Here is a 15,874-nt window from a genome sequence, read left to right as displayed (position 1 = left end):
GCTGAGTTATTTGATAACAGATATACTATGTTGAGACAGGGCAGTAACTGTGCCAAAACCTGTAAAACAAGGTGGGGGTGTTCTTATTGCAGCCATAACTAAACATTGCATGTTCTTATTGGACAGGTGTGATGATAATTATGACTGCTTGATTATCAAAATAAACAGTGGGGGGGAACCATATATATTTGTGTTGTTTATTTCTCACCGGGCTCTAATATTGAATTGTATAATGATTTATTCACTCGCCTTGAAATTAATTGTCCTCAAGGTTGTCCTGTTCCCCTAATCGGTGATTTCAATTTATCGGAAATACACGGTACGGGATTTAATTTTGAAACAAGCTCTTCTATGTGTAAGAATTTATATGAATTTATGTCTTATTATAATCTGCAATTATTAAATAATGTGACGAACGAAAATAATCGTACATTAGATCTAGTTCTGTCTAATATAACGAATACAGAAGTCAGTAGGGAATATTGTCCACTAATTCCAGAAGATGTATACCATCCATTCTTACTAATAAACGTGATGCAGCAGGGGACCGCGAAGATTAAAAAAAAAACTAATATATCATGATATAATTTTAGGAAAGGGGTTGTATCTTGAATTCTCTATTGACTGGAACTGCCTAAAGAACTATGAAAAGCCAATGACCTAGTTGATAATCTATTATATTATTTATAGTGTATTGGACAAATGCGTGCCACTTAAAAACAACTCAAGAACAGCTTATCCGTGCTGGCTTACCAATGAAATTATCAAAAAAATTAAAACTAAAGCAAGGTATCATAAAAAAATGCAAATGTAATAAAGAAGTAAATTATCTCAATAAATTCAATGAATTGCATAGGGAAATAAAGAAAGAAATTAAGCTGGCATACAGAGTGTTCATATAAGATTCTGAAAATAACATTAATGACAATACTAATGAATTGTGGAACTTTATAATAAAGAGACTAAGTATCTTCCTTGGGGGAAATTAAATTATGAGGGACACGAACTTTATCATAATGATGAAATAGCCAATGCTTTTGCACAGTATTTCTTGTCAGTATATGTGCCACATACAGGTGTTACTGACATTCCTACAAACAATTTATTAACTTATGTAAATGACAAACTACACTCACTTAGCATTGAGGAAATCACTCAATCTGAAGTAGAAATGGCAATCAAAAAACTGCAACAGCTCAGAACTGCTGTTGGCCCTGATGGAATACCTCCATATATCATAAAGGGTTGTATAGATGCGTTTACATATCCGCTAAGGATTGCATTCAACCTCGCTTTAAAAATATGCGTTTTTCCGGATAAATGGAAATCATCTATAGTTTGCCCAATACCAAAAACCAATGATAAACACGAAATAAATAAATACGCTTATATCAATTTTACCTACTTTTGCAAAGATATTTGAACAAATCCTATATTTGAACAAATCCTTTGTAAACGGTGTTAACATCCTTATGTCTATTACAAACCATGAACGTGATTCGATGATACTCATTTAAAAATACTTTCGAAATAAGTCTTTTGAAAAAGTAACATTTTTCAATTCTCCGTTACTGTTTCTTCTTGTTGAAAATACATCATATGATGATCGTATTATTTGATATAGTACTTAGGGTGTGCATTAACCCGTCCGTTTCACTTGCGCTATTACTCTTGTAGAACCCTCCAACATTTGGTTGTTTTTTCAATGCTTGTGATACTGGAACATTATTAGTTTGCAACACTACATGACAAATGTGTGATAACTGTAGCGTCATTAGTATGCAACACTGCATGACAAGGTATGCAACACTGCATGGTATTGTAAGTTTTTCGTTTACATGCAGATTTGAAATTCGCAATAACCTAACGTAGTATCACCTGAGAGAAATGACACTATAATGGGTTGGCAACACTGTTAACTTTTGGGTATTACAGGGTATGTCAAACAATGTCTCCTTCTATCGAAATTTGCATGGTACAGAATTTCAGCGTTGTTCATCTTCTAACTTAAAAGTTATATCAGCGTACCAAGATAAATAATCCACCCTGTATATAATGCTTTATAACAGATACATTTTTGAAATAAACTTTAATGATTTTTTACATAATGAAGAATGTATATAGCAACAATAAAAGGTTTACTTCATAGTTATCCAGAGCACTAACGAAAGGATGTGTTTAATACTTTATATACGCAGAAAGTAGTAGCAAAAGCTTATTATGTAGCAGAGACAGATAGATTGTTAAGTCTAGAGTAGGAGCTGTTTAAGAGCACATTCAAGTAGAGCTAGGTGAGGATATAAAGTCTAGAGTAGGAGAAATGGGATCAATTAATTTTCTCTATTGTCCTAGAGTACACAAACTAGAAATTCGTAAGCTAGAGTGAAGAAAATCTGAAAGTACGAGATGGTATCAAAACGTTTCGAGACTAAATCTGTTTAGAAGAAAATACTTTGACTATGTTTAGACATTATCACCTTCAAAATAGTCGCCTTCTATAACAATACAGAGCTCTCGGACTTTCTGTCAATCCTGAAATGTATCCTGGGTCTTCTTTTCGAAGCGTGTCAAACATCTTCTGCGATTAGTCCTGGATCTCCGAAATGGTGTCCAAACGGCGACCTTTGAGTTGAATCTTCAGCTTCAGGAAGATACCAAAGTCCGCACGAGCCAAATCTAGTGAGTAGGTGAGTGTGGTAATGTGATACTCTTGTTTTTAGTGAGAAATGCACGTCTGAGAACAACACGGTGACAGGGGATTGTCGTCGAGGAGCAACCAGTTTTGCGTGCCCCACAGATCCGGTTGCTTTCACCAAATGTCCTCCCTCAGACGCCTCAAGACCTGACAGAAGAACTCGCTATTGATAGCCTGGCCGTTGGGGACGAAATAGGTGAATCTACAATGTCGCAAATCTCGAAAACAACGATGGGCATACACTTCGTCGAGCTGTGGAGCTGCTTTGCCTTTCTCGGTCGTGGAGATGTGGAATCTTCTACTGTAAAGACTGTTGCTTTATATTAGGGTCGTACCCTTACATCCAAGTTTTGTCACCGGTAATGGTACTCGACATGAGGGACGGATCATTCACAGCACGCTGACGGAGTTCTTGGCAGACTTCAACGCGGCGTTCCTTCTGTTCCAGGGTCAGCAGCCTGGAGACGAACTTGGCAGCAATACGGTGCATGCTCAAATCACACGTAAGGATTGACCTCATTGTTCCGTATCACACACAGACAATGACAGCAATGTTGTGGTTTGTTCTACGAAATTCATGCACAAGCATTTCGGGCGTTGTGCTCATGGAAGGTCGTCGTGAACTCTGGTCGTTTTCCAGTGATTTTATATTCTTGAAGCGTGTGTGCCACTCAAGATAACTCGAAGAACTCATTGCAGCCTCGTCGTGCACTTGACCAATCATGTCAAACGTCTTTGTAGTGGATTTGCTGAGTTTCACACAGAATTTCACGTTTACTCGTTGTTCCAACTTGCTACCTATGATGAAATCGCAGACGTAGTAACGCAAGTGGTTAGAATAGTGATGCCTGCACAGCTCCCCACATACAGGGGACGATGTCTCACAGCACACTGACTTATGAAGGTCGGTGCTCCCTGTGTCTGTGTGTGCAGCCTTGTGCTGCTACCTATTACAAAACTAGACTCGAAACTTTTTAATGCCAATTCCTGACTTCGTTTGACTACCAGACAACTTACTAATTACTTGCATCTCTAGTGTATTCAGTAAACTGATTTGCCGCAACGTTGCTCACGTATAATAATCAAGAAGTCTGGAAACAATGCTGTAGCAAACAGGATAGAATATGCATATGTTGATAGGACAGTGATGTGGCTACAGTGGGTGAGAACCAAAGTTTGTCACATAATCAAATATCTTGATGCAATTCAATTTTTAAAAAACGGGATGAGGTTCGTGCGATATAATGATTGATATAGAAAACTCTCAGATAAAACAATAGTGGCAATAGATTTTACCTGAAGGGAACGGTGCAGCCGCGGAAAGGAAAAATCCTGTTTGTCGTACGGAATATAGGTTCATTAGACCATTCTTCACTTAGGTTATTTCTAATGTAAAATATCAACAGCTATTAGATCAGTTTGTTATGCCAGTAGTGCTTTTCATGTGATGGGTCATTTATCCATTCTTCTATATGACATCCTGACCCACAACAACAATGCAATCGGAAGTAGAACGAAATGCAATTCCTTGGAATGTGGATAGGTCATCGGAGAACACCTGAGTACCCAATACGTTCCTCCGTCCTCTCATCATTTTGATTTCCACTTATGGGGTCACCTGATTGTTTATGATGTGCAAAACCGGGTGGTTTCTTACCTATTGCAGTAAATTCACAAAGCATGTTATAATATTCAACCTAATGTTCTACTTCTGGTACATGCAGATTGGAAGAAGTTCATAACACTCACAGACCCGAGAAAGAACATTTCGAGCACACCATTAGAGTTATTTCCAATCAGATTGTTGCGTTTAGGTAAGTCCAGATGCTACCATCGCTTTACTGAGCTTTTACTATGATTCATCGATATAGCAAGTGATTCCTCTTCCTTCAAAAATATAGTTGGATTCAAGGTGGAATTCAAGATTGTGATCACCTTGGTCATAAGACAAAATCTTTGTACTACCCACAATAACCATTTCGGTGCTTGTCCAGTTAATACAGGTGTGGACAAAAAATCTAAAACGTTTGCAAAAGTGTGAAAATCATACCTAGTATGGTGTGGGGCCTCCTTTTGCGTCCAAAACAGCTTGTATCAGACGTGGAATGGACGTATACAGCTCCTCAATCGTGGTGTATGGAATTTTGTGCCATTGTTCCTCCAAAACATGCTCCAGTTCCTTAAGAGTCTGCCTTACTAAAAATAATACGAAATTTACAATTTTTCTTTTGCTTCATTATTCATCAGTGAAAGAAGATAATGATATGCAAGTAACCACAATCATAGATAATGCTATTCTACAACATAAAATATGAATCTGAAGAATGTTCAGTGTTGCAATCCATAGAAATTACGGTGTTGCCAGAAAAACAATTTCCCTAAAATCTAAGTTAAGACAGAGTAGAGGAATGAACTCAACTGCATTTGATTACGTATCATGTTGTTTTGGTTTCTTGTGAACTACTTTTTAATTAACATTATTATTTAGTTTTAATAACTGCGTGTTAAAACTATTTTGTTTATTACAAACTAAATACAACTATTATTTAAAAAGTAGTTCACAGGAAACCAAAACAATATGATACGTAACCAAATGCAGTTGAGTTTGTTCCTCTATTCGCTGCCTTAATTTAGATTTGAGGGAAATTGTTTTTCTGGCAACACTAATTTCTATGGATGGCAACACTGAACATTCTTCAGGTTCATATTTTCCGTTGTAGAATAGCATTATCTATGATTGTGGTGACTTGCATTTGATTATATCCTTTCACTGATGAATAAACAAGCAGAAAAAAAATGGTATATTTTGTATTATTTTTAGTAAGGCAGGCTCTGAAACCGAACACGCCTTTCAAACTCAGACCACAATGGCTCAATGATGTTCAGATCTGGTGATTGAGGGACCCAGGAGAGGTGTGATAGCTCCTAGTCATGCTCCTCAAACCATAATTTCACCGTTTTTGCAGCGTGACAGGGTGCCAAATCATCTTGGTAGATGCCATCACCATCAGGAAACAATATTTGGGCCATGGGTAGAACCTGGTCCCCCAAAATGGCCTCATACGCCTTAGCATTCATCATTCCATGCAGGGCTATGATGAGACCTGCAGAAAAACACGACATCGCTGCCCATACTGTAACAGAACCACCCCCATGATTTACAGTTGGGAGCAGACACTATCATAGGCCTGCGACGGTGCTCTTCATACGTAAACACGGCCGGTTATTGGAAACAAGGTGAAGATCGATTCATCGGACGACATTACGTGTTTCCACTGCTCATGAGTCCTTGCACCATTGGATACGCCTCTTCGCATTTACTGCTGTGACCAGGGGTTTGGCGATAGCGGCCTGCCATTAATTTTCATTTTATGCAGTTTTCGATGAAACCGGGTTCTGTAGGCCGGAATTGAGTTCAGACGTAATGTTCATTGCAGTGGTCTTCTTTTTAGCTGCTACAATCCGTTTTAATGCCTCCGGTCCCTATTTGACAGGATTGTCTGTCGACCGCTGTTGTGCTTTGCAGACGTTGTTTGTCCATGAATTGTGTATGCCCTCGTGACATTAGACACAGTGCCTTTCGATACCCCCACAATGTTCGCCACTGATGCCATTGAAGCTCCAACCAGACGGGCACCAATGATCATGCTTCTTTGGAAGTCTGTCAGCTCGCCCATTTTACTACACCACTTTCACACCACGACACTCACAGATGAACGGGTTACTGCTGACGGAAGAAGAAGGTCCACATGACACATTGAAAACAAAAAACGATCGACAACCGCAACATGTGTTGTACAGTGGAGGGCCAAACTTACGTGTCCTGTATGAAGTGTTTTTAGATTTTTTGTACAACCCCTGTATATTCATAGGCTATCCACAAATCTAATTCCAGACTTTTCGTAAAAGATTACTGGTCTCGGAAGTTACTTATTGAATGAAAGCTTCATGTGTCTCCTCCTGATATATGAAATTTAATTATATGTAACCCGACGTCTTCGCTCAGAATCTATACCACTTTGTGAACAGTACTCCAAAACTATTATAGTCATCTAGTGCATTTATATGGAAGGTTTTAATATCTCCAGACTAACATGAACTACTTAATATAATTCATTTTGATAGTACATACGCAGTGGCGTATTTATGATTTTGTTTCAGGGGATGCTTTGCCTGAAAATGTGAAAATTCTGCAAGATATTTTATATACTTTACTATAGTAAGATTTCAGGGGGGCTTAAGCCCGGAAGCCCCCTCTAAATACGCCACTGTACATACGTATAATCTATTTTTCCTATTTTGTTAACTTACTTTAAAGTGTAAGGGCCTATCAAATGAAACAGTGAAAGCCGGCACAGGAAACTAAATATTCATACGTCAACTGCCCTCTAACATTACCCGTATAATACATGTGACAGAAGCAGCCATGCTGAATCACTGACCGAAAACATTAAACCTTAAATATTTCTCCGACTTTCCAAACACTGTCAAAATGTACGACGGGTGACTGAAAAGCTTTGAGCCTAACACAGAAAACGAGAATCTAGAATAGAATAATTATAGAATAGTACAACCTTTGATATTAATGTCTATCAAGCTCTTGGTTCTAAGTAATTCCTTTTGTCTTTTACAGGCTCTTGAAGTGAGATCACAGAAGTTGGGAAAATGGAAAAATTGAGTACAAGTCAGTCATAAAGTATCTGCAATTAAAAGGAATGTCGGAGTCTGAGATCCACCAGGATGTGGTCAATACCGTAGGTGAATTTGCCTCTTCACATGCCACCATCAAAAGATGGGTGCAGAAATTCAAGCGTGTTAGGTAGTGTTGAAGGTGAGCCAAGATCTGGGAGACCAACAAGTGCTACCACCACCAAAAACATTGGACTGGTTCATGATATGATCATGGAATATCGAATTGTTAACTCGACAGATAGCAGACAGGCTGGGAATATCAAAAGAGTGAGCAGATCATATTCTGAAAAATTATGAAGAATGAGCTTGGTTTATCAAAAGTTTCTACTCTATGGGCCCCACGTCTTCTGACTCCCGAACAAAAACGCACTCGGTACCTCCTATAAGTGCACAATTTCAAACTGTTAGAGCGTGATGTGGACGATTTTCTCTATCGATTCATCACTATGGACGAGTGTTTGGTACATCATTACCAGCCAGAAACAAAACAGCAATCCAAACAATGGAAGCACCCCTCCTCCACTACCACAAAGAAGACAAAAGTGGATCCCCTCCGCTGGCAAAGTAATGGTCTCTGTTTTTTGGGATTCCCAAGGTGTGATATTAATTGCTTACCTGCAAAGGGGTCATACCATCACAGGACAATACTATAGTGACCTTTTGGAAAAATTTCGAGTGCAAATTCAAGAAAAAAACCACAAATGATGTCCAGAGTCATTCTCTATCATGACAATGCTCCCGGCCACACATCAGCAGTTGCCATGGCTACTATTCATGCGGCTTTGAACTCTTTCCTCATCCACCCCATTCCTATCCCCCTCAGACTCACTTGTTCTCTAATCTAAAAAGGTTCTAACAGGACGACTTTTGCAAGCGATAATGACGTCATGACAGTTGTGGAGACATTTCTGTGGTCACAATCTAAAGATTTTTTTCTACTGGGATAAGAGAACTGCAGCACCATTGGAGCAAGATGTTGCTGTCCTAGAAGATTATGTTGAAAAATAAAGGTATTACCCAAGGTGACCAGATGTTCCGTTTCAGCCGGGACAGTCCCTTTTTTCCACCGTTGTCCCATTTTTATCTGATTCTCAAACGGGACGCCTAAATGTCCCGTTTTTAAGCAAAAATGACCCAGGTGTCAAGTAATTATTATTCAAAATATAAATGGTCAACGCAAATTCTACACTCTTCCGTACCAACACTTATTGGGAAGGTTCAGCTGTGTCTGGAACTTCTGAATGTTCAAATGGGAATTGAGTGTTCTGTGCTTCAAGTGGAAATTGAGTTGGAATTCTGAGTATTCAAGTAGTTAAAAGTATTGTTGGGTTGTATTTAAGTTAGAAACTGTGTTATCATTCTTACTTGTACATTTTGTAAATTGAAAACACTACTGAGTCCCAAAATGCAATGTGGAAGTCAGACATATACCCCCGACCCCAGTCGCCGATTCGTATGCGTCCCGTTTTGGAAAGTAAATGTTCTGGTCACCTTGGTATTACCAAATCTGTACTTCTTATAGTTTCTTCAAGGCTCAAAACTTTTCAGTCACCACTCGTATAGACAAGTTAATGCTGTACGCTGGATAAGTCAGGACCTTCTAATAAGAAAAGGTTGAATACGTGAGGTGAGGTCACCTTCAAGGATATCGTCTATCGGTGTTGATCTGCCACAGCAATATAAAAATTGAATGTTGACACCAATCGAAATTAAAGTAAGTTGCAACCTTACTCCAAGTATTCCGACATATGCGTGTGCGTTGGTCAAAGAACAGTTCTCTTTATAATTACCGGCTTTCGCCGATTTAATTTGGTTGCCCCCCTTTAATAAATAATTTTAACCTAGATGAAAGTTTATATAAATTTAACGTACCTCGTTCTTCTTCTTCGCCATATTTAAAAAATACAATTGCTTATCCCTGTATTTCCTGAAAAAGAATTGTTACTTACTTTTTATGAACGTTTCGAGTTTAAACATGAAGCATTTTCAAACAATCGGAAATTACAAAAACATTTAAACAAAACGTCTTTACGGTGTTATGCTAAGCGCTGGAGGAATAGTGCGGTGTTGCCAGATAAGTGTAGAGCGTTCACTGGTGCCAGATAATATAAGTAATGATGGAATTCTTTTGGGTACTTATTGGAGACACATTGGTTTAATTTTACATCATCAATGTTTAAAATTCGATGATTTTTTTTCTTGTTGATAAAAGCAATGAATTTCGAAAGCAAAAGCTTGCTGTGTGTTCGCTTAATTACCACTGTTTCAGCAGCAGGATTTTCTGACTATTTAATATACGGCCCTTATGTTATATATTAGTGGTGCTGTGTTTTTTCGCTCAAGTAGAGAATAATGCTTATAGTAGTTGAAAGCAAGGAGCTCTTGTTGGGAGGTATATATCTCGAAAGTTAATTTCGAAGAATTAGGGTGAAATTATTATTACTTTTTATATTACTATTGTTAAAACATTTTACAGTAATCTAATCAAGAACAATTCTTAACTGATATTATTGAGGTACTCCCTACGATGTCTTATAGCAACGCCGTGAAGCACGCTTCCTAGGGTCACATTCCGTAACGGTTTCCGCAAACTTTGCAGATCGCAACGCAAGAAATGTAAGAAGTAATTATTACGATTAAGAGGGCTATCGCAAACTACTATGACGCAAATCTTGCGTTGTGCTGACTCAAACCGATAAGGAATGGACTCTAGCGAAGTCCTTATGTCTGGTAGAATCTCTCAGACTACTCGAGTTGTATTTAACCTGGAACAATACAATATGCTTTTGCAAATATGTTCGTATTTTCACCTAATTACGGAACATATTTAAAACATACGGCATATTCCGGTGAAAGGATTCACTCTTTAATTGTTGACATTTCAATTCCAAGGTGTAGAATAAATTGGAGATCCGTGGAATGCTTTATCGAATTATAAATTAACTTCATATTATATAGTCTGTCACAAAGAAATAGCACCACTTTGAAAAAACTGTTATATTGTTAATTCCAGTCCTATTTTATACACCTCGTTGGTCACACACTATTCAACTCATCTTTTAATAGTTTTCTAATGTTTATGTTGTGCTACTGTAGTACATATATGAAAATTGCATGAAAACGCTGAGTTTTATACATTAAGGGACCTTATAATCCAAAAATTAAATGTAATGAATTTTTTTATCACACTCTTTGTACAAAGTATATCGCAAAACTGTACGTAAATTATTGAAAGTAAATAAAAAAAATTGTTTCCACCACAATCTTTATGACACTTCAGTCTTTTGTTACACCGTCAAGGGCAGCTCTTAACCCTTTAGGGATTCAGAGTTTTGGGGTATTTTTTAGACTTTCAGTCAACCAGCTACTGCATCGTCACTATTTATCCTAGGATCATGGTTCATACCTCATTCTCTTCAGAATGAAGCTGGCTTTTAAATGGTACCTCTTGCATGCCCATACCATATACCAGAAGAGGGCAAATCGATGTCAAATGGAAAATTTCGGAGGGAAAATTTTTTCACACTTTGGGCCTCTCTGGAGCGGCCCTGTGTGAACGTAGAGATCTCAAAAAATCTGATAAATAGTACTTGGTAGACTAAATGTGTGTGGCAAATTTCAAGTTTCTATCTTGAATAGTAAGGGCGGGAGAAATTTTATCAAGAATCCCTACAATGCCCCAAATTACCGCAAAACACCATGATCTCAGGTAAAAAAAAAAAAAAAAAAAAAAAACAAATCCTGAGATCTCTATTTACCCTAGGATTATAATCCGCCAATCTCTTCAGAATAGAACTGCCTTTCAGTCGGTACCATCCACATGTCTCCATCATGTATCTAAGGCGGGAAAATCCCGAAAAAAGGTTTCCCTCTGGACCCCCCTGTTTTAACACAGAAATCTGGGAAAAAAATCTGGTAAATACTGCTCGGTGGACTGAATGTTTGTGCACAATTTCAATCTTCTACGTGCAAAAATAAGCCCGCCAAAAATAATGAACATAGGCTTCATAAGAAAAAATATATATTTTAAAATTATGACGTCATCACCCCTATGTCTGGACGCAGGAAGGTGTGAAACCATACGTAACGTCTTCTACAATGCCTCTGGACTTGAAAAACAAAACAAAAAAAAACGGACGAAAAAGTTCAAATAGAAGAGTTATAACGCAATGAACCATGAAACACCCGTATGATACAAATTGTACCATAGAATCCCCAAAGGGTATGCTGCAAACTAACGGGATATGATGTTCACAAGGGTTTCACTTAATGTAATATCCAGTTCGAGGTGCCAGATTCGAACCAGTTCCTCAATAACACTGTTCAACAAATTTTGATCGAAAGTATGTAAATTCTTTGAAATTGCGATTTTTACATTCATTTAAGCATAATATGAAAGGAAATGATAATTGAAGAATTTTCTTAGCTCAGGTTGTGAAAAAAAAAACGCCCTTGTACAACAGTAGCTGTATATATACAAATGTATTAATATTTATAGAACATTTAAGCAAAATCCTTGTAAAAACCTACATTTCACTTTTTTTTTTATCTATTTCACTGTGATGTGATAAGCTGGGGAGTTAAGAAGTACCCTAACCTATAGCTTTCTATACCCTTGTACTTCCTTTTTCAAAATTGCGCACATACCAGTTTCACAGCGATACAGAAAATAAAGTAACCGTGGTCAAGTTAAACATTAACAATTTCGTAATAAAAATCATTATTAACATCAAAACATGAAGAATATGTACAAATATCTTTTTGTGCAAGAACTACACTACAACGTAGACAAAAGTTTCAAGTGATCTCTTGTACAGGATTATGTTTATTTTATTTTCAGCGTCTTCGCTTGGCTTGCCTTTTGTAAGTTACATCTGGAGCATCCCTTGCAATAGTCCAACAGTAGTCGGCCAATATGTTAGAACTCCACTTTCCCTCATATCTCTTCTCCATGGCTGCAATATCTTGATGGAAACGCTCACCATGTTCGTCACTTACTGCTCCACAATCTTCGGGAAAGAAGTCTAGATGTGAATGAAGAAAGTGGAGTTTCAGAGACATATTGAAACCACGATTTTCGTAGCACAATAACAACTTTGCTACCAGTTGTTTGTAATTTGTTGCTCGGTGTCTTCCCAAGAACTGTGAACAAACACTCCTCAAGCTTTCCCACGCAGCTTTCTCCTCACCTTGAAGAATTTCGTTGAACTTGTTATCTTTGAATAGTTGGCTAATCTGTGGCCCTATGAAAACACCCTCTTTAACTTTGGCATCACTTAATCAAGGGAATTATCCTCTTAGGTACTTATAGGCCTTATCTTCTTGGTTCAAGCTCTTAACAAAACTTTTCATAAGACCTAATTTAATATGTAGAGGGGGAAGCAAAATTCGGTTACGATTTACCAGTGGTTCATGCTGCACATTTTTCACTCCCGGCTGAAGAGTTTCTCTGGTACTCCAATCACTTTTGCGGTAATGAGATCCACGATCTCTACTGTCCCATTCACATATAAAGCAACAATACTTTGTATACCCTAACTGCATACCTAGCAACAGTGCTATTACTTTAAGGTCGCCACAAATGAGCCACTGAAAATCGTAATATTTAATGGCTTGAAGTAAAGTTTCAAGTTTTCATAAGATTCCTTCATATAAACTGCGTAACCTACAGGAATTGAAGGAAGTTCATTTCCGATATGTAAAAGCCCTGCCTTTAAACTCACCTTGGACGAATCTATAAAGAGCCTCCACTCCGTAGGTTCGTAATTAATTTTAAGTGCCCTCATGAGACCATTTACATCTGTACATGCCACAAGTGTGTCTTCCATAGTAAAAAATGAAGTGAACATCATCTCTCTATTCCGATACACTGAAATATTTACTTTTTCCTGCAATAAATACCACTGCTTTAAGCGTGACGCTAAAATTTCGGCTTTGCTTTTCGAGAGGTCCAAGTCTGATTAGATCACTTAGTTCCTCTTAAGTAAGTCTATGTGATTCACATGGAGGTTCTTCTACAACAAACGTAGGGTCCTTCGAAGTGCTTGATTCAGGAGCTTCAACTTCTTGATCATCATCAGAAAAAAGATCGTATTCTTTAGGTGGGTCAGGAACAGGTAGTCCTTCTCCATGTGGAACAGGGAGCATTGCAGAAGGAATGTTAGGATAGATCAAGGCCCGCTTCTTCTTCGTGGAAATTCCCTTCTTGACGGAAGGAACCATACAAAAATAACAGTCTCTGATGTGGTCGCTTGACTCCCTCCAAATCATGGGCACTGCAAAAGGCATTGAGCGCCCCTTCCCATTAATCCAATTTCTTAGATTGCTGGCACAAGTGTTACACACAATGTGGGGTGACCAAGGTTTATCTTGGTCTCCAATTTTACAACCCAAGTAATATTGACAGGCTTTTCTTATTAGTAGTGTTATAGTCTGCCTTTGTGAGGAAAATGTCACTTCCCCACACACGTAGCAGAAGCTATCCGCACTGTTTACACAATTTCGCGGCATTTTTGTTTATTGAAATCCTCAAAATGTCACTTAAAATAGTTCCGACAACTATTTAAAAATATACGTTCGAAATACCAGTATTTTTGCGTACTTGTGGTTGTATTTTTATGTTCTGCACTACACAAACGTCACACCCAAAACGCTGATAACTGCACTGTCTTTTCTAACAACAGCAGAACACTACTGAGATAAGGAACACTATGAAACCAAGCGTTCATATAGTTTCTCCAGTGTTGCCGGATCAGTGTAATATTTTAGCCCAAACGAAGCGAATATATTTATTTTTAAAGCGTTATTATTAGACATGCCTGTAAAACGAAAAGTAGAGCTAATATTCGAAAATAACTTTCAAATTCGTGATCAGCACCACAAAATCAATAAGAATTAGCTGATTTTGTTCAATTTACATTTTCGTTGTTGAACAGTGTAATTTGTCTCCTAGACTGATATATCTTCCCATGTCCTTTTTGTGACATAATATGCCACATATTCTATATAGGATTCATATCCGGAGAATTTGGTGGCCACCATAATCTTTGGAAATTCATACTTTAAAATCAGTCCGCTACACCCCGTGCTGTGACACGGCGCATTATCGTCTTGGAAAATGAACCAACTCAAATTAGGACCTGCGAAATAGTCAACAGATGGTTGTAGTAACTTTCAGTTCAGAATGTCAATGTAAATGCCGCATTTACTTGCTTATTCCATATTTTCATTCATTCCACTCCATTTGAAATAAAGCATCCGCACATGATACTTTCATCTTTTTTTTCTTTTGGAAACGTACTTTGGCTTCACATTTTCTCCTTTTCTCATCCAAAATTTCATTCAACTGTCATTTACAACAATCATAAACTTCTCATCCAAGAAAATTACGTGCCACTACTGTTCGTCACTCCATATACCGTGTCTATTCACGAACTCTCTTCTAGCGTTTACATGTTTATCAGTTAAATGTGGATTCTTTTCTTAGCGTTTCCTTATGTAACCCTTTTCATTAAATCGTCTTACAACAGTCATCCAGCTTTGTTATAACTTGAATTAGATTAAATAGCCGTTGCATTCCATGCCTTTGGACACTCTGATACAGTCAAGTGAAAAACCTCTCGATCCAATCTCGCAGCTGTTTTCATTTTCTGCCACACCGTTCTCATTAAGAAGATACACCAGGCTCTTCTTGTTTCTGAATTATTCTACCAAAGATAGAATTTTGGCGATTTGTCTATTTGAGTAGGCCCTCACTTCGCAGTCATAACTTGTCTTTGTTTACATTGGCCTGTGTCACACACTTTTTTTCAAATTTCGAGTTTCTAGGGAATAATGATATTCTTCAACGTCTTATAGTGTACTTGGAGCACTTCCGTACGTAAACACTTCACTTTACAACGTAAACAAAAAGAAAATTCAATAAGTATGTAATTTTTATTAAAATTTCACTTTACAAAGCTGCAGAAAAGCAAACAAAACAAGCATCTTAAGTCTCAACCACGCTCATATTGAGTACAGATACACCAAACGGGGAGCATCTGAACTACTGTAACGCAAAATACTGCTCTGATCTTCCCCAAACTTAAAGGTTGTTGGAAACGCCAAGTTGATACTAGGAATGGCCGGAACCGGTTTTTCGGACCCAGTTCTGGAACCAGATCTCCAAGAACCTGTTCCTCTCGGAACCGGAACTTTGTAGCCATGTCTACGCTCAACCAGAGCTGCTGGAAGGCTGTGAACAGTGTGCTAGATAAAATGGTGGAAGCGACAGGCAGGCGCCCAGGCGGCGGCCGCTTGTCTCATTTGGCTAAACAAACTGGGTAACTGGCAAACTCATTTGGCTAAACACCCACTGGTGGACCAAAAAAAATTTTCTGGGTTCACAAGCGCATCATCCTCTATGCAGTGTTTTGAAGGTGAACTTCGCGCCACCTTTACGAGTCTTTGGGGGCTTTCGGAACCAGATCTGGAACCGGTTCCTAAAAT

General features: G+C 38.1%; 1 protein-coding gene across 4 annotated transcripts in view; it reads right to left on the bottom strand.

Moving 5' to 3' along the window:
• LOC145675771 (uncharacterized) overlaps window positions 1-15,874 on the bottom strand; it is a 106,124-nt gene that overhangs the window by 32,584 nt on the left and 57,666 nt on the right. For 2 of the 4 annotated variants that reach the window (XM_081746453.1, XM_081746451.1), the window contains exon 2: window positions 9,260-9,314. The exons of the other annotated variants lie outside the window; for them this stretch is intronic. In XM_081746453.1, coding sequence (XP_081602579.1) covers window positions 9,260-9,280 — 21 coding nt within the window. In that variant the 5' untranslated portion in view covers window positions 9,281-9,314. The remainder of the gene's footprint in view (window positions 1-9,259; window positions 9,315-15,874) is intronic. 4 annotated transcript variants of the gene reach the window in all.

This window comes from Thermobia domestica, chromosome 18, assembly GCF_964235325.1.
Source record: "Thermobia domestica chromosome 18, izTheDome1.hap1.1, whole genome shotgun sequence".
NCBI lineage: Eukaryota > Metazoa > Arthropoda > Insecta > Zygentoma > Lepismatidae > Thermobia > Thermobia domestica.
This window is presented reverse-complemented; position numbering and strand designations above follow the sequence as displayed.